We start from the raw sequence: 24,916 nt of genomic DNA, 5'->3' as shown, positions 1-24,916 counted from the left end.
TCTTTTTTTTAATCATATGCCTCTCTTAATCTAAGGATTAGTATTGGTTTCCTATAAATTAAACTATTTAGATGAGGATAATTCTTTTGGCTAAAAGTCTTTAAATGTGCAGCTTTAACATTATTATTAAAAGTTTCTTACAGACAGAATTTTACTATTTTCATACAAGTTAATCATTATTAAGAAGATTATTTCATATAAGTGAGCTTTTCACAGGTTTTCAGGAGTTCATCAAGAATATATTTTTAGCTTTTAGGAAAAAAGTGTAAATTTGAATAACTGTAATCAAGCGTAAACTTTCCCTAAGTCACTTTATTTGCTATAGATCAAAGATGCAGACTTTTACAGTTGTTTGCTTGGGGGTAATTTGCAAGATCCAACACTTTGTTATCTATAGATTGATTTACTATTATGTGTGCCTTGGTTTATTTTGTGTATGACTGAATTTATATTTTTTCTTCTTAATTTTTTTTTTTTCTGAAAAGCATATATTTTTCTTTTTTTCTTTGAAAATTGGATTCAAACAGCTGTTTTCAGTGAAGCTAATTCATATGTTTTCTTAAAACAAAGTTGCTTCATAGCAGCCCTTCTAATAAATTAGGGTTGTTTACTGTAGTAGTAATATAGGATCAGTAATCTGCTTTTAAAAAGTGTACTAATTTGAGAAAAAAATAATTGAAGCAGGCTGTCAAATAGAGGGTCAACCACTTTATGTTGGCTTTTTGACTTACATGTGGAAAATCTAAATTGTCAAAGCAACTAGGGTAAAAGTGTGATTGCATTGGCAAATGCAATGGACTATATTCTCCAGAAATTCCTCTCTATTCTTTATCTTTTCTTTTAATGGTTCTGTGAGCTGCTTTTATGAGCTCTTGTTATGATTTAGATGAGGTAGAGGTTTTTTGGCCATCTGGAGTAGAATAAGGGTTTGGGTCACTGTGCAGGTGTTTTTGCAAAGGGCGTGGGACCTTGAATTAGGCAATGTGTGTCTGGATAGGACAAGAAGCAGGAATTTCTTTGTAAGTATTATTAGTTCACCTCAGTTATCAGTCAATATGGAAAGAATAATAGTGGGAGATGAGACTTTCATTGTACTTTGTTTACTTTCTTCAGTTTGGTCTTTCAAAGCGTGTTCTAAAGCACTTTTTATGGTCATTAAGGCAAGTTCAGAGTTCTTGTCAGAATTGGTTTCAAAATGCAATTATTTGTTGCTTGCTATTCATATGGTAACATATAACTACTTTCTTAGACTTGTTAAAAAAACTTCCTACTTCATTTCTGGTTTAATATGCTGCTTTATTCAGTTTTCTGGATTATCATTATTTCTAATTTTTCAAGTTGTATCTTCTAGGCTTCATATATTCACATGCAAATGTCTATTATTATTCTTCTGACCTCTCCTGAAAGAGTCCTTCAGGTTCAATTCTTTCATGAACTTTTCTGTAGTGACTACAGTTCCCATCCATATTGATTCCTCTGCTGTCCTTGTAGCTGGAGAATTCTTTAATCCTATGCTGTGTCTGTGTCTATCCAGCTTTCACACATGGGTGTGGAAGCCAAAACTCCATTACTCTTTGGAACTCCAAGATCCAAAATCTGGGTACTGACTTCATGCCAAAACATGTTATAAGCTTTAAGTTAAAGCTTATACACACAGGAAGAGTCTGTATTTCCTTCCTAATGCCTTTGTTAGACATTTTTGCTTTGGTGAGTAGAATTACACATAAATTAACCTAAAGTGGATTGGGTGATTTACTTATAAAGTATAAAGCTGCTTCCACTTGCTTATAGTCCTGCCTTTAATTAAGATGATGCTACTCTGAGTGTGAATGAGACATGATTAAATTCAAGTGCAGTTGATAGTGTCTTTCCATTCTGCTTTGTTAGACCAAGTGAAAAAAAAAGTGCCACAAGAAATGTTGCTGGTTGAAATAATGCACAAATCTAGCCTTAAGTGTCACCTGTGTAACACATGAAAGTCTGACTATATGAGGATTTTTTAGAAGTGTATTTTTGTACTTTGTCAACAAGATGGCACTTGCTGGTCATTGCCATTGTGTAGACCCAATTTATTCAGTATCATGCCCCTTAACAAAACAGTAGTGGTCGTATGCAGGTAGTTAGTATGAATACTTTCAAGAAAAAAACCTTGTTAACTAAGGATTGCCTGTATTTTGGATGTTTGTATTTCTTCAGGGATCTTTCTCTTCTTTTCTGAAGCTCCAGGCCATGCAAGGACATATATTTTTGTATGGCATTCATCATTCAATGCGCTGTTGGGTTTTGGTGGTTTTCTTTTTTCCCATTTCAGCCTTTGCCATTGATTGCACAGTCACAGAGTGAGCTGCAGGGCAGAGAGGGAAATGTACTTTCCTGTCACTCAAAATTTGCTTTTGTTGGAAAGGAAGCAGTACTGAAAGGAACAAAAATGAAGTTATTCAGTCAGTGCTGCATTGAAAATGCCTTTCCCCCAAAAATTATTTTCTCTTTTATTATAGGTTTATAGCACTGGAATATAGCTCTTTCCTGCCAGTTTGAGATAATTGAAACCATGGAGTTACAACATTCTTCTGTATAAAGAATCTCTCAGGTGTAGTCTCAGTAGTTGTTTCGCTGCTGAGCGGAGGGAATTGTCCTCTGTCTGGAGACTGCAGTGTTGGAGCACTGAAGTATTTGTCAGATGCTGAGATAGTCTTATCACCTAAGTAGGAATAAAAAAATTGGTTGCATTTTTATTTGTAAGAACTGTTTATCAGGATGCATTCCTGGGCAGCCATCTTTTAAAAGTTTAATTTCACTGTGAACACAAGGTGCTGCTTTATGGCTGCCCCATGTCTCATAGCTAATGTGCATGGTGGGTGGAAGAACAGCCAACACTCAGGACTCTTCAATACTCACAACAGGGATTCATCTGTTCACAGGAGAGGGCTGTGAACTAAGGGAAGCTGTTTTGAAGGAAGGGGTTTTGGTGCTTCCCAGTTCAAATGGTCAGGAAGCACCACTACTGAGTCCATTTGGAGTCCTGCTCCAGTGTTAATCCTTTCCCAATTTAGAGGTGTTTGTGTCATCTTGGAGATGGCACTGAGCATTTGGCTTTTGGATTAGGCTCATGTGATTCATTCTGTGTTTGCTGGAGTTCATGTAATCAACTCATACAGGCATTGGGAACAAATACAGATTTGCCCAGTTTCTTAAGCAGAGATTTCTAACAGTAAATGCTGGAGAGACTGATGTGGAGATGTGCTTTTCTTGCAAGCAGAAGGTGCAAAATGCCTAATGTCTGTATTCAGGATTTAAAGAAAGAAAGTGAAAAATAAAGGAAGTTTGACAGTGTAGGAGGTTTTTTACCCATGGAATCATTGGATTATTTTATAATTTACTTAAACCTAGAAATCATACAGTTATTGAAGTATTATCACTAATTATATGTTGTAGTCTGGAAAATATATATCAACACTAATAATTTAACTGTTCTATCCCAAGAAGATTCCAGTTCTACTAAATAAAATCATACAGCTAATATTTTTGCCTGACACAAGAGGAAGTTGCAAATTAAACAAATCTTATATCAAGTAGCAGTAGCTCTCATATAATACCAACATTTTTCTCATTATCTAGGATTCAGAGAACTGCTGTATAACAAAATCAACAACAAGAGAAAGGAGCAAAATCAAACTTCCCTTGTTGCTATGATGGTAATGATAGAATTTGCTTTGTAAATATAGTTCATATCTCTGCAGATGACAACTTATTTTAACTTAGATAAGTGTTCTGAAGAGGCTGAGTGGAATTGGAATTTCTGTTTCAAAAAGGTTTTGTCTGTGAAATTCTGTGGAGTTCAAGAGCAAAATATTCAAAGGGCTAGGGATTTTTATGTGCTTTGGCTTATTTCTTTGATCAGTCATCTCATTTATAATGGGCTGCAAGTATTGCTTAATAGCACCTATTCATATTATCTCTGAATGTCTGTTGCTTTCTTTTAAAGTTCAATATTACTAGATAGTACTTAATATGCTGGAGTCAATCCTATACTGTGCCTCACATTAGATGGAGGTGTCTGATTTTCCCCTGAAAATATTTCAAAGCTTTTCTCTCTTGTAGCTGTGTTTACAGTTTAACTGAATATTATTTCACATCTTTGAAAGTTGGTGATCATCTCTTTATTAACATCAACAGTAAGTCACAGACAACTCTAAACAATGAAAACAGCGATTTTAAAAACAAACAATCAACCATTTCACTTCTCACTCTTGCACTTACTCCCTGGAACATTGTGTCAGCACAAGGCAGGAGTGGAAATGACTAATCTGGCTGAGGGGAAGAGGAGCTTCATTTGGACTCTCAACGAAAAGTTACTCTCAGCATGTTGGTGATGGAGGAAATTACTGTGGTCTGTATGGACTACTGTTATTCCTCACAGTAGCAAATAGATAATATCTGATTGCTTCAAGGCTCAGATCCTGAAATTCAGAAAGTCTAGGGCTTTTTTTGAATGAAATTACTTTCTTGGAACATGTTTTTTCCTCAATATCATTCACTCTATATATAAAAAAAAGACAATTCACATATCTCTAGAAACTTTTACCCCCCCCCCCCCCGAACTTTGAAGTAATTTCCTTAGAGTTAGTGTCTAAAATATTGACAAAGATGTGCTGCCTGTACTTGGAAAGAAACTTCCTAATGTGTCTGTCAGCATCAGGTTCCTATTAAATAGATTTGAAAACCAGTAAAGTTTTTGTTTGAATCTGAATTGTGTAATTTTATAAAGCAAGATTAAAACGTATAAAGGACAAATGCCTTGTCTTTTTAGGAGAAGCTGGAACGCTTTTGGATTGATACATTTTCTTAACTTTTTTGTAACCATAGTATTTTTTAATGAGCCAGCTAATAATCAGCTTAGTAACATATGGAGTTTCTATTTTAAGTCCTCCTCCTTTTTCTTCCTCTGTTGTATTGTGTAAGCCAAGCAGTGTTTCCTGTTAGTAATTATTTGTATTGCAGTATTACCTAGAGGTTGCAGCTGATTTGCTTGCTGCTTAGGCAGTATTTTTGTACAGTAGTGTCCAAGACCATCATCAAGGTTCACTGGCAGCAAAAAAATCCCCCAATAAAAATAAATAACCAGGGGAATTTTTATAGTTATACAGGATTTGGCACATAATTTTGTCTTGAATGTGTCCTGGGTAGGTGTATGCTCCAAAAAAGGAGAGGGATCAGTGTGGTGAATTGCCTTTGCACAAGGTCACACAACAGAATGCTGGCTGATCCAGGAAGCCAGCTTAACTGATTCCTGGTCTCCTGCCCCATCCACTGAACTGTTTCTGACCTCTATTGTAATGGACCTCTCTTAGGTTGATCTGTCTCCTTTTTGAAAGAAAATAAAATATTATTTCATCAACCAAAAATGAAGTCCTATGCATACGTTCAGCGTCCTTCAAAAGAAACAAAAGAAGCAAAGATGGATTTTTCATTTAGCAGCAGTTGGAGGATACAGTATTGTTTTGCAATACTCATTAGGTCTCCAGAGATTGTTTCCTAAGGATAGGAAGGCTGAGGAAGTGAAGATATTGGCATGGTGTCGAGGCAGCTGCAGAGGGTTGGCTAAGCTACAAGCATCTGACTGCAGAGTAGTTCAAAAAAATAAGAAATGCTTCTTTGTTGTTTTGAAATGCTTATATATTTCTAGCTAATTTTAGTATGAATATTATAATGTCATATACAAAATAGAGATGATTGCACTGTAGGGTTGTAATGTAGCATATAAACAACTGGGGGGTTTGCACCATATATTTCAAAAATATTTTCAGTACTTATTTTGTCATCTAGACACTTCCCTGTACCAGTTTGATTCTAATAGACTGCTTCTGGCCAGTAATGCTACCAGGGCCTTTGTTTGCCCTTTGCTTACTCTTGCTGATTACCTTGGAATAGAAACTTAATATTTAATTTAGTTCTTCAGTACCATATGAGAAATACCTTGAGAGGTTTTTGTCAATGGTAGTGTGCCTACAGATTTTTCAATTACTTTTGTCAATTGTATGTATGTTTCCATGAACAAGAGAGAGGGGGTTAATAAAGTACAAATGAATAAAACTCTCTCAAAGACTGGATTCATATTGGCACTACGTTCTGTTACAGTCAGTGTTAATTATGTTCCTAAATCCTGTCCTTTTCCTGGAACTTACCCTAGGGTAGGACAGACTTTCAGAACAAGTGTTACTTTTTTTTTAGATTACAGAACAAAATACAGCTGAAGATGTTATGAATAATTTTCACTGCTGTTGAGAAGCAGCAAAATGTGTTCATGTTCAGAGAGGGAGATTTGTGCTGTCCTGAGGATGCTCACAGTGAGATGATCATACCCTTTGAGTAGTACATGAACCTGAAACACAAGCCTGGCACTGGTTCTGGGTTGGCAAGTGTTGACTGTTACATTTTAATGGCTCTTTACCATTCTGACAAACTGAAAAATTGCAGAGAGCTCTTGGTATTTCTCAGTGTTGGTGAGGATTCAGACACCAGTAATAGGCTCATATGAATTTGTGGCTATGAATTTTAATTCAAGAGTAGTTGCATTAAAAATCTTTTGGGAGAACGAATACAGCTGTACTGGCAACTTGGTATTTGCCATGCTGCTTGCTCTTTTAAGGTTTGTAGCTTTTCTGAATAGGATAATTGCACTCATAGCTCCTGCATGTTTGCTGCTGTTTCCCTCCAGCCCTAGTATTCTGCATGTTTTAAGCAAGGTTGTTAGTATGTATTTGGGACATCGAGGTTATTCATGTTGTATTGCAGTTTAGGACAAAAATGTAATGTTTAGCATTTTAATTAACATAAATTTGAAATAGAAGTTTCTCTCCAGTTTAGAGTGTGGTTTAGGATAATGTCTTGTTTTTGTAAGATGTGTAGTCTTTGCTTCTTGTTTCATCCATTCAGCAAAATCTCATTAGAATCTTCTGTAGACTTGTAAGCTTTGACTTCATGGACAGAATAAAAATGTATCTGACAAACTGTCAAATATGAGAAAAGAATGGAAATGGTGTAGGAAAAAGGGGGTTTGTATACCTGTGAAGAAACACGAGCTTGTGCTCCTGATCTGTCCTTTATTTGTAAATAAAAATTGCTTACTCTGCTGCAGTGTTGGATGTACACTTTGCTCTGTCATTTATTCACTGTGAGCTTTAGTGTAATTTTTAGAACTAGGAGTAAGATGCACCAAGGTTGCTCCTTTCTGAACACTTGCAGACAGAAAATGCTATAAATCTCCATTATGTTGCACCTTTTCATAGAAAAACTATTCAAAAATTTGGCACAAGCCTGAAAACTCCTCAACTTTGTTATCATGTAAGGGACACAGAAAGGAAGGAGGAGCAACACATTGGGCATTTATCCTTTCATTTAGTGTAGCTATTTGAAGTGACATAAGCAGCATGCTTCTTAGTTCCATGTAGCTCGTGTTTTTGGCTGTAGTATGTTCTGCCAACATGAAAGGCAAGCTTTGCCATGGAGAAAAGATGTAATCAGAAGACAGGTTAGAAGAAGCTGTAGGAGGTTAGCAAACTTTGGATCTTCCTCCTGATTATGGTCTGTTTGTGTTGCTGTGTATGAAGGCACTGATTAAGCCAGGGTAGCAGCTTCTCTTTAAATTCAGTTGCGAATATCCTCAGATAAATTGGGACTATGGTGGAGTGTTGTAAAATTTGCAGCTCCCCTCTGGTGCTGTAGCATGAAGGTGTGCATTCAGATTTGACAAAAGGGCCTGGCAGCTTCTCAGGCAGGAGGGAGTCTGAGGGACTGGCCAAAGCAGCAAAACTTGTTAAAGATGGAAAAACACCAGGGCAAAAGGTGGAGCTCATGATATCAATGCTTGGAGGACTCCGTGAAATAGGTTGCACATTGCTGATATACATTTAGAGATGGTGCACTGCAGTGATGTAGGCTGTAATGTGATGTCATTTTGTACAGCCAATTGCAATCTTTTTTTATTTTAGCGTCTGTGCAATTGTTTTAGGTATTCAAAAGATTTCCATTCCTATTTAGCTTTGTGCCCCGCTGGTTTCCTGTTTATGTAAAAGTGCCAAAGAGCAAGACTTGGTGTGGTATTTGCATGGTTGAGAGTGACTGTGGGAATGGTTTTTATGTCAGCATCTGAAACTGGAAGGTGGACAGCAGAACATGTTTGACAGTGGAAAGATGGAGAATAAATCTTGTGTTGCAATTTCAGAGTATATTCTGGGACCAATGAAGTAACCGAGCTTTTCCCTGATTTTCGTGGCTGGTTTGCCTTTGGGAGAGAGTTCACATCATTCCACTTGCAAAGCTGTCTGCTGATGTCTGTGTAAATATGGCAAAAAAAGTAATCCTTCAGTGGGGATCGTGTCATATACAGGTGCTAGCAAGTTGCATAATTGAAATGTTAGAAGAAGAAAAGAATTTGAAATTTATAGTCACAGTGGATGTAACAAAGACCTTTTCTTTGCTTCACCTTCTTGTGACAATTTTTAGGAGTTTTGGCAGTCTGACAAAAATAGACAGATCTTAAACTGAAGAAATAAATTACACTTTCAAAGAGGTGTAGCTGTAACACCCTCTGTTTGTTAATCTCCCCTACCTGAAATCCTATTTTGGTTTACATTAAAATTAGGGATTGTGGTAATTACTGGATAAAATTGCATATTAGTTGGGAAGGCTTGAAACTCAATGAAACAGTAGTAAAGAAAATTTGCATATGACAAAAAATTAAAACTGAGTAGGAATTTTGAATAAAATATTTTTAACAAACTGTAAAAACTGGGCATTTAAAAACCAATAAAATGAATTTTATTCATTTTACATTCAGATCTGGTTTATGCATTAGCAGTCAAAATATTTGGCTACTGTACGTTATGTAACTGTAAAGTAACTGTAGTTCTTAAGTGACATTTGTGTGAAGAGCATAATTATTTTAAATGTGGCAATTTCAATTTTTTTGTTGTTGCATTTGCTACAGAATCTTCTGTGATAACCTGAACTTTAAACCATTCACAGGGATGATTTTCAACCTTAATTTTTAATTTTTGAAGTAACATTTCTGTGATAACTTCATTGTACTTTTCTGTTATCTGTATTTTTGTTGTCACTGACTAAGAGAAAATATGCTGGAATATGTTTTTTCTTATTTAAATGGGTGATTTAATCACCTTTATTTAATACAGAATTATTAATTATTAATCACCTAATTTGATACAGCATTGATGTATGGAAAAAATAACTTTTGGTGAATTATAGAAATGTTCAGGAAGAGAATATGAAATTAATAATTTCAGTCAATGGCCTTTCCCAAGAGGAAAGTGCCCCTCGGTGATGTGTTTATGGAAGTACAGAGAAAAGTATGATATGATAAAGCCACTGATTTTCAATTTGAACGTGCCTATCTAGGTTTGGTAAGTATTTAACATAGAAGTCTTGAAAGAGCATTTAAATGTCTTCCAAAAAAAGGACATACTCAGACAAAAGTGTTGCATTACTCAAACACTGCAGTCTTCTCTGCACACATCCCTGAAGGCAATTAAATGCTATGACATTGCTAAACTCTGGTGATTCAGAAGCAATCTTTCATTGTAGTCTATTTCTTAAACTTTTCATGCCTGGTCTTCTATGACTTGCACCCAAGTCTCAGTTCTAAGGCAAAACAGTAAAAGGCTATTCCTAGTTGTTTCAATTATATTGCTAATCCAAATATTTGTAGTGGTGATGCTCTCTGTGTAGATGAAGCACTGTGTGCTTTATTTTTTCTATGAAATAAATGATTTGCCTCAAGCTGGTTTTTGCAAGTTGATATATTTAAACTGACCCATTTTTAGATATGGAGATCTGGCACTGCTTTGGAATCATGAGTGCAAATTAGTTGTTGGGTTTTCTTTTTAGTCTGAAGGAGCCTGCAGTATGCCAGTCTGCCTCTCCAATGAGTGCTCAGTGTGGGGCAAGAGATTCTCATGAGACTGTGAGGAGGCAGCAGGAGAAAGCAAGGGATGCCATTTCAGGTAAAACTCCTCCAGCACTTGTGGAGACCTGTGGCAGTGAAGTTACTACAAACAAGCCTCTTGAGTCTTTTTATGATCAAGTTGCTGCATTGCTCAGCTCTGCTTCTTTTGGGGAAGAGGAGGTTAAGCTGTCTTGGTTTTATCCTCCTCCTCCTCGCTTTATGTTCCCAGTTGCTCTATTTATAACAATGTGATATATACTTTTGATATGTAGGGTGGGTAGCATTATCAGTTCTCCATTTTTATAAGTAAAGGATCCCTAGGAAGTGCTGTGTCTGCTTTTCAATGAATATTCAAAGGCTTTTATTATAGTGGCTTTCCCTGAGAAGTTAAGATGTAAATATTTTTTCCTGTATTTTAGATGAAAGTTCGTTTGTGTGTTCTATACAAAAGACTTGTAATACAGAGAACTGCAGAGGAAAGAAGAGTAAAAAAATAATAATCCAGGATAAATGAGCAGCTGTGTGGTGTTTAGGCATCTGCCTGGTTAAATCATGGCAATGACACTGGATCCACTATTCCTAAGATTATGATTATGGGTGGGATTTCCACAAAGCAGCTGAATGGATCTAGAAATCACAGTTGAACTTCATCCTGCCTTCTGAATGTTCCTACCTGTTCTCTGGCACTCATTAATTGCACAGTGAATTAAATTGTTTAGAAAATTGATCAAACAGAAGATGAATGTTTTTGGGAGTTCTTGAGTTTGGTGGTCTTGGTTTTTTTCAGTTTGGTGGTTTTGGTTCCTTTCAGAAAAGGGAACAGATGAAAAACAATTCTTATGTTTTAGGTCAGCATTAGCCTGCTCATTTGTGCTATACAGGCTAAGTGACAGTGGAATGTGGCCAGAGGTGGGGATTGCATTGACAGGCCTTTGCCCTTTAGCAAGAGCTAGGCTTTACATCTAGCCTTTAGACCTTATAGATTGGGGAGGGTGAAAACAAGCTATGGCTCATTGAAAGCTCAGAGTCTAATAACTGGCAGCAGCTTATTTGTGTGTGCTTCAGTTTCCAGAGGATGCTGTGAAAAATCATCTCGAAGCTCACGCTCCTTTAGGGACTTAGTTGTGGCGTAAGGCATTTCCGCTTGTTTTGTCCCAGTTTTCATTTCAGTTCATTAGTGCTTGGGATTAACCTGATGGTTTAGTTATAAAATCACATAACAGGAAATAATAAGAAGTAGTAAGGAAGCAATATGAAGCATGACAGGAAAGAAGGTGTTCTATATGGGCTGTTTTAAAGAAAATACAAGTTTCTGTATTTAGTGGAATTCATTGATTGGTGGTCTTACACTGTGAAAACCAAACCTTGCACTGTATGCAAAACTGGAAAATTTAAGTGCAAATATATTTTTAGTTTTTCAAGTAAGTAATTAGTCAGGGAAAGGAAAGAGCAATAAAGCAAGACTTCAATTTGCTGCATGTTTGGAAGCTATGCCTTTTCTGAGTTTGTCTTTTAAGGATATGTTATACTTGCATTGACTTTTCATAAGTCAGGCATTTGGTGTATCCACCAGTTTGGTAGATATTCCCCATTTTCTTACTACTACCTTGGAAATTTCTGGCCAACAGGTGATGGAAGCATAGTTTTTAAAATAGTGTTTTGTAAAACAAAGATGTTCCTTATCTCTAGAAAAAAGTAAAATATAATTGCCCTTGTAGGAGCTTAGTAATCACATCTGTTTTGCAGACAGGTTCATTTTGCATTATGCATTTTATTTATTCCAGCTTTGAAGTTTGACAGCAGATCGTTAGAGTTAATTCACGTAGCAATAAAAGTTGGGAGGTCATGCAAGGCTGTTACTTTGATTGTTGTATATCTACTGCATTAAACCCTTGAGATCTTTACTTGTAGGAGAGAGTTTGTGGTTATTTTCTACAATGTCCTAATCAACAGTACTTGCTTTGCTTCATCTGAACTCCTACATGCAAATTCAACCAGTGTAAGTCTTATTTCAATGGTAATGCATTACAATTTAATGGAGTCAGCGCTGTAACGATTTCCATTGAACGCTTGCTGTTTTGAGCCAGAGGAGAGAGGTTTCTGAAGTCTCTCATTCTTAGTAATTGCTCGTGGGTTTGAGCAGCTTTAAAGACCAAACTGCATCCAGTTTCTGCATGAAACTTTGAAGACCAGTTGTTGAGCTTTTGCTGTTCAGGGCAATGTTAAGCTAATTTTATTTTGTCATAGGTTGGAGAGGACCTATAAAGCACTTACCTTGTTAGGTTTAAGGATCATGCTGGTTCAGTAAGCTGTGGGATTTCATCATATTAATCCTCTTTGTGTTAAGTAGTCATTTCTATGTGCTGGTAGAGGCTAGGATACTTCATTACATGCTAGAGTCACTACTAGTTTATATGTGTTTCCACTTAAAAATTATTTTCAATTAGAAATAATTTTAAAAGGAGTCAGCCCCAAGAAATACAGCAAGTATTGAAAAAATAAGATGCATCTAATACTGTAAAATAGATAATAAACTAACAGTGGTTCTCATCTGAATCCATTCAATAAATGTCTTTCTGATTAAGACATATCTGAGATTATTAAGATGATGAGGAGGTAGTATTCTTGCAACTGCTGCTATTGCTCCTGTTCCTGTTGTCATTCTGCCTTTTGTTTGACAACTATTCTGTTTTCCGTAGTCTTCACATGCTTGCAACACTCCAGATTTTCTGAATTTAAAATGAAGCAAATTGTCAGAAGAGTGATTTTTGTCTTGTATTTTATCAAGTAAGTTTTTGAAACTGCTTTACCATTGTAAAATGAGGGAGTGTATGATTTAAAAAGAATTTTCAAAACAAATAATAATGAAATAAATTAATTTTTTAAAAGTAAATTTCAAATCCTATTGAAATTAGTCTGTGTGTTGCTTAATATCCCTAAAACAATTCAATAGGGATTTCAAAAGCTGTACAAAAGAATGAAGTAGATGTAGGAAAATAAAACTTCCTTAGCTAATCTTGTTAGGAATTTACATTACTTGGACTAATCCATACTCAAGTTATACCACATTTTTTGTGTGCCAGCAGCATGCTTCTGAAAAAAACAAGTTAAAAGAAGGAAGCCTTCAAACCCCACAACAGTGAAAGTATTTCACTCTGATCATTCTCTTTGTCCTGTTTATCTTTATAAATTCTTTATCAGATGGCAGCTTCCAAGGTTTTGCTGTGCCCTCACGTTTTGCCCATCTTTGTCTTCCTCTGCCCGTTGCTCTTCGTGCATGTCCTTGGCTGCACTGGCAATTTATCATTAGAAAAATAAGTTATAAACTATTTTTGTTCTAGCCCAGAGTCTTGCTTTGCCTTTAATCTGTCTATATATGGGTATTCTGTTGCCATCTCTAAATTGGAAGATATCAAGGTTAGAACATGGTTTCGCAGGAAGCTGTGGTCTGAATGAAAACCTTACTGACAGCTGCTGAAACTGAGGTCTTCTACCCCCCACTGTCCAAATTTCCCTCTCCCAGAAACAGAAACAAAGTTGATGATGTAGGAAAAGCAACAATAATTTTCTTTCTTTATGTTACATATCTCAACTATATTTATATTTTTTCCTAGTTTTGTTTTCCTGTAGTTTTGTGTGTGCTTCTTTTTCCCTTGCTTTGTGCTAATATCTTTTTGCATGTTTGGTTTGTTAGAGACAGAAAGAGAAACCAACAAAATGGTGTCATTTTCACACATTTTAGTAAACTAACTTTGCTCACAAAAGAGCCTGGCAAAGATTTGTGTTGGCATAAGGGCAGAAGTTTGGGACAGTGGCTTGGAGCAATGATGCAGTGGAGCTGAAAGGAAGGGTAAGCTGAGAAGAGCCATAAATGAGAGTGGAAGGAGAAACAACAAACCCCTTGGGCTAGTTTAAAGAAAGCAGCCCAGTCTCATTCAGATGTTAACTTGTAACATGTGGAGCTGAACCCAGGGTGCCCAGTGCCAGCCTTCTCTCTTCTGTTGGACGTCACCTGCATGCCAGTAGCCACTGATGTATTAAACAGGCAGTATGTGCAGAAACAGAAACAAAGTTGATGATGTAGGAAAAGCAACAATAATTTTCTTTCTTTATGTTACATATATCAACTGTATTTATATTTTTTCCTAGAGTACATATATTTTATATCTGCTACAAAGAGTTTTATATTGATGAACAGCTTGACATAAAGTATCCTCTTAGCAGTCTTGCAAGCCAAGCTTGTAGGGCTTTTTTAATTAGTGTAATTAAGTGCAATAGCTATTTAATCTTTGCATTAAATTTGTATTTTTATTGTTTTCCACATGCCAACTGAACAAATATGAATTTAAATCTTCAATGTATAAAACTCTGGTTTGTTGGGTTTCTTTTTTAAATGCAGGCTCAACCCCTCTCCAGATACCTGTACTGGATAGATTTGTCATTTACTGAGTCTCCCCATCAGTGAATAGCTGTCAGTGAACCTTTCAGGAAAGTCAACATCTTTCCAGGAAAGGCCTTCAGGAGACTTCTTTTCTTTCCTCCCCTTTTCTAATGACAATGCTTGAAAGTTGTAGGACTCTGACTGTGATCCTCAGCACAGTTTCCAGAAGTATTTTTCTGCTGGTCTCAGTAGCCACAGGGAGTATGGTCATACAGTTAGGAGGGCTGCTGGGTGGTAAGAGTTGCTTTTGTACTTCCCCTGCATCCTTTGTTCACAGGGGTGATGCTTGATAATTATCTCTTCTGTGCCAGGGTGTTTTTATTTTTATCGAGCTGTGACAGACTAGTCTTCCACCAGATTTTATTTCCCTCCTACACTCATGCAGACTTTCACATGATACTTCAAAAAAGCAGCTGAGAAGCCAAGCAAAAAGCAAGGCTAAAAGTATCAAAGTTCTCAATTAATTCAAAACTTCAACTTATGTTACAGTTTGCTGTATGTAGATCCAAACATTCTTGTCTGAAAAAGCTGTTTCCAGAGTAGCAGTTTCTAATGGGGTCAGTGGTCTAGTAATAATTTCTAAAAATGTCTTTTCTAGGATAGGCCTAGTCAGTACTTGCTGTCCTTACAGATGCTGATTTAAAACAACTGTTTTACCCTGTCTAAGATGTACACTGATGATGTCAGTTCACATCTAGTCATCACCAAGTGCCACTTGGAAAAGGTTTGTCACTGCTTGCTCTGCAGTAGGACAGACATCTGTCCTGGAGCTCTCTGCTGTTTATCAAAGTGTTACTGGCAGTGGGCAGGTCTCTGCACAGGGATTCCCTCTGCAGGGAAAATTCTCAAATTTGCTGTCAGGAAATACTCACTAGTGTTTGCTTTAAAAAATCACTGAAAATACCCTCCAAAAAAGATACTTCTTGTAATATCCAAGGAAAGCTGCTGCCTGAAGGGATACATCCTCAATTAAATTAATTAAGGAATCTGAGCAAACATGAGGGATAATCTTTTTCTGTGTTCAGTATTTAACAATTCTAAAAGTAGTAACACTAGAAGTGTTTAAAATAATATTGACTTAATGTAGCAGTACAAATACATTTGTTATATAAGCATGCAAATATAAAATATATAAATATGCAAGTGTATTTCTACAGATTTTTTCACACTTTTGAGCTAAGATCCATGTTTTTAATTTGAAGGCACTTTTAATAGATTTTTTAATAACTCAGGAGAAGTAAGATTTTCCCCCTTTTTTTAAACAAATGTGAAGAAAAAAGGTCTAATGCTATCTTGGTATCTGCTGGTTTTTGTTCGGTTTGGTTTTTTTTAGATTTATCTCACAAGTATTTCAAAAATTAATTGGATTTTTTTAAAGGAGAGATGTCATAGAGCTCTCTGCGAGCTCATGTAATATTATATGGTCTGTACATAAATCAGACTGTATTAAATGGTCCTGCCCAGACTTAATGTCTGAATCTCTGTAAGAAGCTGCTGTAAGAAACTGGTTTCTCAGCTTGAAATAATTTTTTAATTGGTGGAACGTGACTTGGTTATTAGATGCCATCTTCAGTCTTTTCTGCATTATTGCTGAATTAATTTCAAGTCAAAGGTGGTAAAATATATGTTGTTAAACTTTAAAAGCAACTTTAGGCCAAGCAGATTACCTCATGCTTGTTGTGAAGATTGTACAGGGCTTTGAGAGTTTTTTCACTGCAGGTGGACTTGGTTCAGCAAGGCAGAGACAGATTTTTCCACGCTTTTTTACTGTACTGCAAACATTGCTTTTCAGCAATGTTGGGCTTTCTTAGTATTTTAGCACATCAATTTTTTCTTTCTACCAATTTCATGTGAAATTACTGTTAAAAGGAAACATGTTAGAGTCATGGCCCTTAGTTTCCATCCTGTGAGCATCAGTGAGAATTTGTGTATGTAATGCCATTGCTGGTTTTGTGTTGGCAAGTGTCGAAATAGTTCTGTGCTGCCCTGAGATTCTCATGTTACCTTTCACACATAGAGCTCTTGTTTGGTCAACAGACTTCAGCACAGTTGCAATTTCTTGAGTACATGTAATGAATAATGCAATAGAACCGTGAGAGAACTGTGCTATATTTAGTGTTCATTAATGTACACATTCCCTCTAATCCTTTTAAAAATATATTCTTGCAGTCTATTTGTACTCTTCTCTGAGCACATTACAGTGGTTTGGATTTCAGTAGTCTTTTGTGGAAAAAGAAATAAATAATTTGAGAAATTTATTGAGAAATAAATTGAGCAGTAGGATATTCATGCAGTGTGAAAGCTTCTCTTTGGCTGTTCTTTCTGACTGGCTTTTCCTGACATGAGAGGAGCAAGGCTTATAGCTACCAAGGCTTACATCTTGCTGCTGCTTCCTTTAGCTAGCACTGACTTAATAAGTCTGGGCCTTTGAAGATTTTCCTAAAAGCATTCATTTCAAGGATGTTTCCTAGCATTTCAGTGGTCTATTTGTTATGTGAAACCCCAGTATCTCTTGCGCCTCGTCTTTTTTTAATAACCAGGTATCTTTTTATTCTTTTGTGACTTGTTGCACCTGTAGTATTGCATTAATGTAGGAAGAGATGATTTCCACTTTTATGGTGTACACCATGTCATGCATGTGGACTCACTGCATCCATGAAACCCTCTAGGTTTGGTGAAGCAGCCAAGTATTTTTAATAGGGTTATGCAGGGAGATAAATGCTTTGTACATGGCAGCTGGTATGAAAAGTGTCTCCACCCTCTCCCCATCCTGTTGCAGAAGTGATGGACAGTGGAGCTGACATTGTCATCACTTGCTTAGAGTTAACATTCCACTGAGGTTAACCGACTTGCAGTGCAAAAGCTTGCACGTCTGAATCATCATTTCAGGCAGTCAGCAGAAATAGGGAATCTAATGTTAATTAAACTTGATGAAGAAACTTTAGATGAAGCCCTAAGGTCTAGAACTTGTTGATTTTTGATTTCTGTATTTAGGCTCATTTTATGACTTCTTACGCAGACATCCAGAAGTACATGAAGCCATCTTTGTATTCTACCCACACCTACTTAATGTAAGAGCTGTGAAGAGAGTCTTCAGCCTGTGTGTTTTCTAAGATGGTGCTGCAGTGCTTCTGTAGTGTCCAAGTGTTCATGTCCCTTCTTTTTGCAGAGCTGTAAAGAGATACTTATATTTGTGTATCGGTTGGATTCCAGCCTTTCTGTCCATTTTGATTTAATCATATGTGAAGCACAGAGGAAAATTTGCTTAAACTGTAATCCAGTCTTAAACCCTGCATGTATATTGTAAATCTGGTAAACATAGAGCCATTTTTGCCCTGGTCATGGGCCGTTGATGTTGCCATAGACATGCCCCTGGATTGTTTGCTCCCACGTGTGTTGAACTGTCATTTGCATTCTTCTTACTTTGTAAATGAGTAAAAAAATTCACTAACTTACCAGAAATGGGTTAAGAAGGAAAATCAGTAGACATGTTAAAATATTGATATACACCAAGACTGTTAAAGGAATGCGTTGCATGTACTTAAGCACCATCTTTCTGGTGGATGATAAATCCATTTTATAGACTTAATTATGTATTTCAGTATGGCTTATTTCTTCATGTTATGGGCTTCTTCTGGTTATTTCCCCTTTTCTCTCTCTGCCCAATTTACTTTTATGTAATTGGGCAGCAGGTGAAGAAATATATAAGCTTATTATGCTGAGATAAAAATATTTTATCTTCTTATGTAAATGAGTATTGCATATAGTGAGGTCATTATTATGCTACTTGTGCCTTTGTTATATTGAATATGTTATGAAAAATTGCAGAACACATAAACAGAAATTTCAGCTTCAATAAACATTCCATGGCAAGTAATGCATCAAGAGAAGAAAGTGAATTCTTCATATGCATTTATAGAGGTAAAGAGTTTTTGAGAGCAAGTTGCATTATGTGTTGCTGATTGTTGACTCTTTTTCTTTTTCCAGTTGCCCGTATTTGTCAGAGAAGATTACCCCTGCTATTCCTGCAATTGGTGGGATCCTTTTCTTTTTCGTGATGGGGACCCTGCTGCGCACTAGTTTCAGTGACCCTGGTGTCCTCCCCCGCGCAACACCAGATGAGGCAGCAGATCTAGAGAGACAAATAGGTAACACCGAAGGTCTGTTGTCTCTTCCTTTCCTCCCAAGGGTGCATGTGCTGTGTGAAGGCAGTGTGCTGCTCAGCTCCTGGCAGGAGTTACTCCTCCCTTGCCACAGTGATTGTTCTGCAGCTGTAATGTCTGCTGACGTTGCAGTGATTCCTGTGGAAAGATGATTGATCAGTTCTTCACCAAGAAAGTAAATAAAACCCTGGCCTTTTACAGTGATAGTTGTTACTGTAAATACTTCTCAGCAAGTCTGGTAGAAATCTCTCTGTGGTACATAAGAGAATATTTCTTAAGTGTTTTTGACAAGAAAGCTGATATTGCTAAAGATCTACAATTGTGCGTTTTTAAAACAATGTATTTTCAGAATTTTAACTGAATTTAATTATGTTATTTATACTGCAAAAGAGTCAGAAAAGTCTCTGCGTTAACATACAGTAAAAATGTTACTTTTTTTTTAGTAAAGCCAGCATAATTAAAGTATAGAGCTGGATTTTAACCATTCTCGCTTAGCAAGAGCATCGTTAACTAAATTCTGTAAGTGGGACTTCTACAGGTACAAATGTGCTGAAAAACTAAAGAGAAGAGAACACAGGATGAGTTTGCAGAACTGCTTCATAAATAGTGGTTTGTGAGCTTAGTAAGCTACTCAACCTTAGTAAATGCTACTATATCTGCTTTGATATGATAGTCAGTGGAAGTTCCATTTTTTTGAAGCAGTTTCAGAGGAATGCTCACTCGTGTAATTGAGAAGACAGGTAACAGGTCTGTGCAAGCACAAGAGAAATACTTGCAGCCTCCTTGATGTTTAATACCATAAGTGCAATTCTAGGCTTTTTATGATAGAAGTATTAAAACGTTTGCTATTTATCTGAATTTCAGAAGTGCATAAAAATATGGAAAAATATAATGAAGCATTCATTTAGCACCTTTTTGTAGCCAGTGTTATGGTTTACTTTTATTGATCTCCTTCAAGGAATTCTTTACTTAGAATAAGGTACCACCTTTAGTGCAAAACACAGGTACAGGTTCCTGTTCAAGGAATTGCTTATTTATCCTGTGTTCACAGAAGCATTGGTCTATGTCAGGAAATAAATTATTTCAAATAAGCAGCTCACAAGAATAATTTTATGTTGGCATCTGTCAGAGTTCTGACAAAATACAAAACTAAAAATACAAATTGAATATACTAGAGGGGACAGTCAAAATGTTCCTGTGTGCAGCAATTTCAGAACTTGTGTTTAAAAATTATAATTATTTTAAAATGGTATTGCATACTTGTTCACAGGCTGAGGCTGCTGAGCTGATCAAAGCCATGTCTTTTCTTCAGCAGTAGCAAAGGCAGTACTCTTCAAAGAAAGGCCAGTGGAATATTGAAGTGAGGAATTACAGTGGCAGCAAATGTGGAGTCCCCAAGCATGAGGGCTTATGGCAAGTGTAATAGAGGAACAAGCTAGGTAGCTATAAGAAATCATTCTGCCCTAAAATTGTGGTTCTGGATTCAACAATGGAAGTGGACAGAAACATTTTTGTACTGTTACAGTATGGGGTTTTTTATGTGCCTGTAAAAGGTGTATCCTAGTGGAGTGGTATCTGTGCAGCAAGAAAAGCTGAATGGCTCCTGCAGCTGAAAAGAAGACTAGATTTTCCAAAATTTTCATGCAGACTGGATTGCCTTGTAACTTGCTGTGCCTCGTAACTTGAGGTGTCTTCTAAAGTTAACAGTCATTTATTTTAGACAAGGAAGTTCTTCAGATAACTCACCTAAAAATAATGCCTTTACCAAATAGTTTCTTTGCAAAAATGCGTTAATGTAACTTGTCCTATCTGTAGCTTTTACTTTATTGAAATCATTCTTAGATACTTGAGTCTTACCCTGCCCTACTGGTCTCTTTGAGAAGCAACCTACCAGAATTTATTACACATGCACTGAGAAACAGTTGTGTCCCAAGACAAGGAATTGTGATTTAAGAATGCTATTTTGAAGTTCTCTTGAAATGTATAAAACTTCATTTTTTTACTTTAGAAAGACTAGAATAGGATGAGCTGATTAGGAATAATGGTTTTCAAAATAAGACCTTCTAAAGAAGCTTGACAGTACTTTGTCCTTTCAGATGACTTTCTGGGAACAGAGTGGTCATATTAAGAGCACAAAATATTTCTACCTAGGCTATCAGCCTTCTTCAGGTGAAGAATGGAGAACTAACAGAGCTGTGATTCTGCTATTTCCACCCCCTGTGTGCAGGACTGGAAAGCAGTTATTTCTTGAGAATTTGCTGTGTTCATAGATAAACAGAAAGTGAAAAGAACTGAAAAAAAAAATTGTCCAAAAAGCAAAAGGAACTTCTGTTATTCAAAAATACTATATTTAATGCAAATCATCAAGCTGTCCTCATACAAAGAAAAGTTGGGAAGTGTAATAAGAGGCCATTTTGACTGCATTTGATTGTAGTCAAAAAGATACTAGTGCCAGAAGTGGAGAGAGTTCCTAAAGGTCAGTATAAAAGGATGGCACAAGCATATTGGGAAAGGCAAAAGGAAAATCAAGTCAGTTGCAATCAGCAAGGAGCAGTAGAAGACAGCAGGACAGGTTCTGTTAGAGGTCACAGAAAGAAAGAAAAGCTGAAGGCATGCTGTGTAATTGGGAAATGAGAAATAGCAGAGGACAATCTGTAGGATTCAACACTGCTTTGATCTCAGAAGATAACTTGCATGCTTCTTGATAGCTGATAGAAAGAGAAGAAAGTAGTTGTAGTTTAAAACTCCGTTAATCCACTATCCTGTATCTTTATTGGTTTATCTAGTCTTCTGCTTTAATAGAAATCTGTCAATTCTGTCTCCAGAAACTATTCTCTGTCTGGGAAGACATGGTACATGATCAAATTATAAGAATTGTGACTGTCAAAGGGTTGAGGCTTGTGGCTATTTAAGTCTCAAAACAAGCAACAAAGAATTTCAAGAGAAAATTGAGTGTAAGCAATCTGATATCCTTCATTGAAAGAGTAACTGTCTTGGTGGGAAAGCAGAAGATCTGCTTAATTTTCACTCTAATTAAGCTCTTGATGGTGTCCTGCATAGGATTCTTTCTGTGTCAGTTGTGGAAATAAGTTCTAGATGAAATTGCCACAAAGTCAGTAAGTACCTTTTCAAAAAGACACTCTAGCAGCAAATGCTAAGTGCTCAAGTAGGACCTTTCAGAGACTGATTGTGGGCTCATGAGGAATATGCTTAACTCTGAAGTTAGTGCTGAGATGGAGAAATTTGCAATCACTGGGTTTGATTTTTTTAAAATGTATTTTAAAGAGTTTGAGCAACGTTAGGGAAAAACCACAAAATGCAAGAATACAAGTGGAAACCAAATCCTAATGGAAAGGGGTCTAAGTGGTGAATAGTGCAGGAAGAAGAGACTTGAGTGTTATTTCCAAACAGATTGGGTTAGCACTGTGCTATGACAAAAAGGAGGACTCCTTTTTGAGGCATGTTAGAAGAGGACTGGTTACATGAGCCAGAAGAAGTGACATTCTGAGATACCCAGTGGTGATGAGGGCTCAGTTCACTGTCTGGTTTTCCTACAACATATGTAAAAACTCAAGAGGAAGGCAGCTAAACAGAGAAGTTTGGAAAACAGGACTTGTAAGAATATTTATTACATACGTGCATTTGGCCTAAGAGAGAGGAGAAGCAAAAGTCTTAAAACACTCCAGTTTGCTGGGGTTTTCATATAACATAGTAGAACAACAGCAACTAGATGTATGAGGCTTATATAATGTAAAAATCACTGAGGGTAACTTTATTTGCTATAAAAGTGCTATAATTTCACTGAAATGCAGCAGGATTTTTTTTTTCTTTAAATGCGACATTAAATGTACTGATGTGTAGTATTTCTACTTCAATTATAACTTCCATTAAAATTGAAAAGAAGTTTTTCCAGGGTACCCTAGCTGTAATTGCATTATTGTCATGATACATATAAGCATGGCTTCTGCAATCACACAAAATATTATATTGAGAGGGGATTTTTCTTCTATGGAAACAAAAATACTAAGAGCAGCCTTATTTTGTAGCCTCTTTGCAGTTACATGTCTTTCTTGGACTTAAGTCAGTGTTAAGTCACTTCAAGTGGAAAAATTGTGAACTTCTGAATTGAAGGCTTAGAAGGATAACCCAATCTAGGAGAATGGGTTTTGTAAGCAGGAAAGCATTTGTCCAGTTGATGTATACAAGTTTAACAATTCTTTCACAATATCAGTCTTGTTTGCATTGTATAGGTGATGCAGATAATTGAAAAGATGGTCATGGTAATTTATCCTTCCAGCCTTAAAATGCTTTGAATTTTTCTTCAGGCTGTCATAAGTTATATGTATCTTCCTCATTTAATCTGTTCGATTAGTTCAGGCCAGTTCTCAGGACAGCTTCTGCTTGCTTGCCTTTGTGTTTTCCAAGCCCTGAATTCAATGTATGAGCTACAGCGGCACACTATCTCTGCAAATTGGCTAATTTACGCTGATGCTCAAGACCACATTTGAGACTCCTTCAGAATTCCTTGCCTATTTTTCTTTTGTTTTGAAATGCACAATTGGATTTCATTATAGCCTTATAAAATTAAATCCATGCCACAGCACAGGCATTTCATAGAACTGGCCATGGCCTGAACAAATACATACTGTTTGTAGTTAGCACGTTTTGCTTTCTTTACAAAAGTGGGATGCCAGCTTCCTAGTCTTATAGTTGTACCTGATACTGCACCCTTAAACAACATGCTTAAAATAAATATAGTGAAATTACTTTGTGTGTCAGGTAACTCTTAGAAAGCTCTTCCTGTCTGTGCTTCTTTCCCTCAGCAAATCACTAAATATTATATTTCTTTCTGGGAATGAGCATACCATTCACATGAAGTTTTAGGCTTCAAGAAGATCATGAAACTCTACTTTTAAGAAAATAATACATTATTGCAGAAAAATCTAAGGCAGCAAGTCCTTAAAGTTGGGAGCAGTATGTGTTCTGTATCTCTTGATGGCTATCTGATGAAAAACTATGTGAAGAATGCAGTTAGCAGCTGCTGATTTCAGTCTAAACCAGGTTCCCAGTATTGTTTGTCCCTGAGATTACTGTCTTGAAACAAGAGTATTTTATTTAAGTTCTCTTCCCTCCAAGAAATAAAGGTCTCTTTTGTCTTGTAGCCCACTGTTGTTAAAAAAGTACCTTAAATTTGAACAGTTAAACACATAGGAAGACATTTCTTAGCAATTTGCACTGTTGGCTGGCTTTGTTTTGTTTTTGGTTAGAATTTTTTCTCTTATTTTTCAGATGTTATGGGTTATACATAAATATTCTTTTCATTACCTTTTCATTTAGTTCTCAGGAAACATTAGAATTGTTTCAGTTTACTGACTTCTCAAATAATTTTGTTTGAAGATTGAAATTGTGTCCTTTTAAAGTTGTCAACAATCATTGCATGATATGGTTATGAAGCTTGTATAGAGACAATGCAGGGCTGCCTTCTAAAGGCTGTTTGTCTCAAGTTCTTAGGAACATTGGCCAAAAATCCAGCTCTTGATTGAGCAGGAGAGTCCTAGTGATATGTATGCAAACTTGCAACTTCTGTCTTTTGTCAGCACCACTTATTTGTTTGTAGCATAACAAATTGAGAAATCCGAGTGGAGTTTGTTGTCCCATTAGGAGAGGTTGCTAGGTTGTGCTATATCTCCATTAAATACTTGGAGTATCTTTCTTGGAGCATTTCAGGTCTCTTGGTCCTGCAAGGACATGAATTTGCATGCATGGGGTTTTTGTAATTATGGTAATAAAAATGCTGGAGCCCCATCTAGTACATGAACAGTTAGCCCTGCTAGAGAAATTCCAAAATGTGTCAGAACAGAGAGGATGGATGGCAATCCCATTAGTGGGTAAATTTTAGCCTTTTTTTGAAAGAACTTGCATTACTACATCAGTAATAGGTTGGATGAGTCAAATGTAGCAGTGATCAAACGCAGTTTATTTGGGGAAGATGATTCTGTTAAGGTTAATCTTTCTGTTCCTCAAAGAGAACTCACATATTGAAGATTTAACTGTGTTAGACCCCAAGTATAAGCAGCTGAATTAAAGACAAACTGCAGTCTGAAAATTCACAGTGAGACCAGGACATGTTTAGCACATTTAGGTTAGATTGTGTTAAATTGTATTAAATCCAAGCACATTTGACCTTGCTCTGCAGCTTGTTTCCAGGAAAAAGCTGTTAGTAAACAGAAAGACTGGAACATTCAGGTTTGATTATGCAATTTAGGATTTTGAGAAAAATTCTCAGTCCCTGGAAAATCAGCAAGACTGTTTACACTTATTTCATTTGCATGAGCTTTCACCCTTGGA

General features: G+C 36.4%; 1 protein-coding gene across 6 annotated transcripts in view; it reads left to right on the top strand.

The window, feature by feature from the left end:
- ZDHHC14 (zinc finger DHHC-type palmitoyltransferase 14) overlaps positions 1-24,916 on the top strand; it is a 94,742-nt gene that overhangs the window by 35,150 nt on the left and 34,676 nt on the right. For 4 of the 6 annotated variants that reach the window (XM_036381304.2, XM_054514471.1, XM_036381306.2 and 1 more), the window contains exon 2: positions 18,393-18,565. In XM_036381304.2, the coding sequence (XP_036237197.1) occupies positions 18,393-18,565 (173 nt within the window). The remainder of the gene's footprint in view (positions 1-18,392; positions 18,566-24,916) is intronic. The other 2 variants (XM_036381305.2, XM_036381303.2) reach the window with 1 other exon arrangement.

The sequence above is a fragment of the Molothrus ater genome, chromosome 3, assembly GCF_012460135.2.
Source record: "Molothrus ater isolate BHLD 08-10-18 breed brown headed cowbird chromosome 3, BPBGC_Mater_1.1, whole genome shotgun sequence".
NCBI classification, from domain to species: Eukaryota; Metazoa; Chordata; class Aves; order Passeriformes; family Icteridae; genus Molothrus; species Molothrus ater.
The sequence above is the reverse complement of the archived record's forward strand: the minus strand, read 5'-3'. Positions and strand labels throughout refer to the sequence as shown.